Here is a 2,670-nt window from a genome sequence, read left to right as displayed (position 1 = left end):
GTTGTGAATAGATGGTATAAAATTTACACGTTATTTTTGAATGTACCTATAGCATTTCTCTTAAAAGAAAAAGAAATATTCAACAACTATTCCTCAAAGGAGACTCCCAAGAAAAGCCACCACTCCGAGCCCTACAATACCAGTAGAACTCCACACTATTCCTCTGCCCTTCATCAACCCAGCTCTCAAACTGCTGCTGCTGCTGCTGCTGCTGCTGCTTTCCCCAGCAGCAGTTGTGTTCCCTGCAGACGACGGCGACGTCGCGTTCGCGGGCTTCTTTGCAGCTGCAGGAGGGGGGGCGGCGGCTGGCGGCTTCGCCCCGAAGATGTCGTACGGCAGCAGGACCTTCTCGATCGAGTACACGGCCAGCGGGAAGTTGGAGACGAGCGTGTTGGTGATCGACGTCTCGACGATGCCCGTCGACACGTTCACCTGGTTCATCACGCTAGTGATGTTCAACGTGTAGGCGCCGTCGTTCCCTGCATGTGGACGTTAAATATAAAATATTAAAACAACGTCTTGAGAGGATTTAAGTTTTCTAATAAGTGTTTTATATGATAATAGAACAATAATACGGCTTCTATGAAAAAGTCAACACTTGAATGATAACGTTGTAAGGTAAAATGGTACTCAGTTAGAATAAAATGAAATAAAGAAAAACTATCAATGATTTTGAATCAATCGGTAGAACTTAAGCCTATAGGAGATAAGGATGAATAAATATTTTTATATTTAGTGTTATGCTATTGATGCATGCAATGCACACCGCAATAAAGAGCTTGTTGGAAGCGTGATTTTCTCTAATACTAATGTTAGAATCGGTACTTGTTTTCATACCAATTGTGTAATCTAAGATCTAAAATAGAACAAAATAATATAGAAAAGAGAGATTGGATGATGAAGAAATAACTAACTTTATTAATAAAAAGTAATTAATTACATCTTAGGTAACTCTCATACAACCATGTCTACTATGATATATTCATCTGGTTAATTCATGCCTAACTATATATAGTTATCAAATCACAGTAGATGATAAATCTAATTTTACTTTAGATAATTACGTATCCTAATCATAATCAAATAAAGATTTAAACTTATTTGTAATTATATTTTAATTAAGTTTGGATTATTATTCCAACAGGGCTGAGGCTTTTGTTAGAGTAATGGGTAGTCTGGCAGTACCTGAGGCCTGCGTGCGGACGGGGTTACTGGCCGTCTGGAACATCTCCAAGCTGTAGAAGGCGGGGAGGACGTGGTAGAGCACGAGGGCGACCTGCTCCTGCGGCGACAGCGCATTCAGCGTGCCCGCCTTGAGCGCCCCGAAGGCGTTGTCGGTCGGGGCGAAGACGGTCAGCCCGTTGAACGAGTTCCTGAGCTGGCTGTTGATCTGCAAGTCGAGCTGCGTCTCCTTCAGCAGCCGGATCAGCGTCGTGTACTGCCCGCCCTTCTCGAGGACCTCCGTGAGGTTTACTCCTGCCGACGACGCAGGGACCGGGGCCGAGCTTTGCGCCAACGCGGTTGCGGCGATGAGGAGGAGGAGTAGTGTGGTGAGGAGGAGAGGGGAGGTGGTGGTGGTGGTGGTGGAGGCCATGGTGGTGGTTGTTGTTGTTGCTGCTGCTGCTCCTGCTGTGGTGGTGGAGAGGGGGGTGAGAGGGAGTGTGATTTTTAAAGTGTACATGTGGAGTTTAGGAGGAGGATAAGCTGGAATTGAGCTGTATTCAGTATTTTTTTTTTTTAGGGTTAATTACACGCAGCTTCCTATAAACATATCGAATAGCAATGTATTCCTACAAAATTTAACTTTTTATATTTATTAATTCCTATAAAAGTCCTAACGTTTTCAAATATATCCACGCTTAATCTTAATTATGGGTAAAATACTTAATCTTAGTTATAAGTGAACCTTTTTAGCTCCCTTATATTATTTGTGAGGGTGGAAAGAAAGAAGATGACCGTTGAAAATTTTTGGAAGAACATGATTTGCATAATTAACGATTGAGATTTTTTGAGGAACGTACTTGTAATGGTAAAAATATCATTTCATTTATTTTCTGTTAAAAAATAAACAGTATTCTAACGGTAACAGATCATAGAGATAAATATGAATATCATTGAACTTTTGTAAAAATAAATATAAAAAATTAAACTTTATAGGGATTATATATTTGCTATTCGATATGTTTATAGAAAACTATATAAAATTAACCCTTTTTTTAATTAAGAATCATCACCATTGTGTGGAATGAGTTGGTATCAATATGCTCTTCCATAAATGGGGTCATATATTATTTTCTCAATTCATAAAAGAATAATTTTATATTCAGGTGCCACTCGTCCTCAAACTTCCATCCAAGTTGTTTTATTTGGTCTTCAAGTATTTTTAATACTAAGCCGCGTAGAAAGAAAAGAGGCACAAAAATGAAAAAAGAAATCCACAAAGAACATAATTTTTAACCAAAGACGAATAATATTTTAACACAATTAATTATATTAACTGAATGCCGCATATATATAAACTTATAGAGGTGATAGACTAATTTTACTATAATTGAAATTAATAAATTCTAATATATCTAGATCGAAAATAACTAACTAACCGGACTCAAAATAGAAAAAAAATTAATTTTTTTAAAAAACAATCTAAAATTACAAAAACAGAGGTTTAAA

General features: G+C 38.1%; 1 protein-coding gene across 1 annotated transcript; it reads right to left on the bottom strand.

The window, feature by feature from the left end:
* Positions 1 to 1,595, bottom strand: LOC109722522 (fasciclin-like arabinogalactan protein 13). Its single transcript, XM_020250614.1, has 2 exons — positions 1,186 to 1,595; positions 1 to 479 (listed from the first exon to the last, which is right to left on the bottom strand). The coding sequence occupies exons 1-2, from the start codon at positions 1,592 to 1,594 to the stop codon at positions 94 to 96; spliced, it is 795 nt and encodes a 264-aa protein (XP_020106203.1). The 5' UTR covers position 1,595; the 3' UTR covers positions 1 to 93.

This window comes from Ananas comosus, linkage group 16 (genome assembly GCF_001540865.1).
Source record: "Ananas comosus cultivar F153 linkage group 16, ASM154086v1, whole genome shotgun sequence".
NCBI lineage: Eukaryota > Viridiplantae > Streptophyta > Magnoliopsida > Poales > Bromeliaceae > Ananas > Ananas comosus.
The sequence above is the reverse complement of the archived record's forward strand: the minus strand, read 5'-3'. Positions and strand labels throughout refer to the sequence as shown.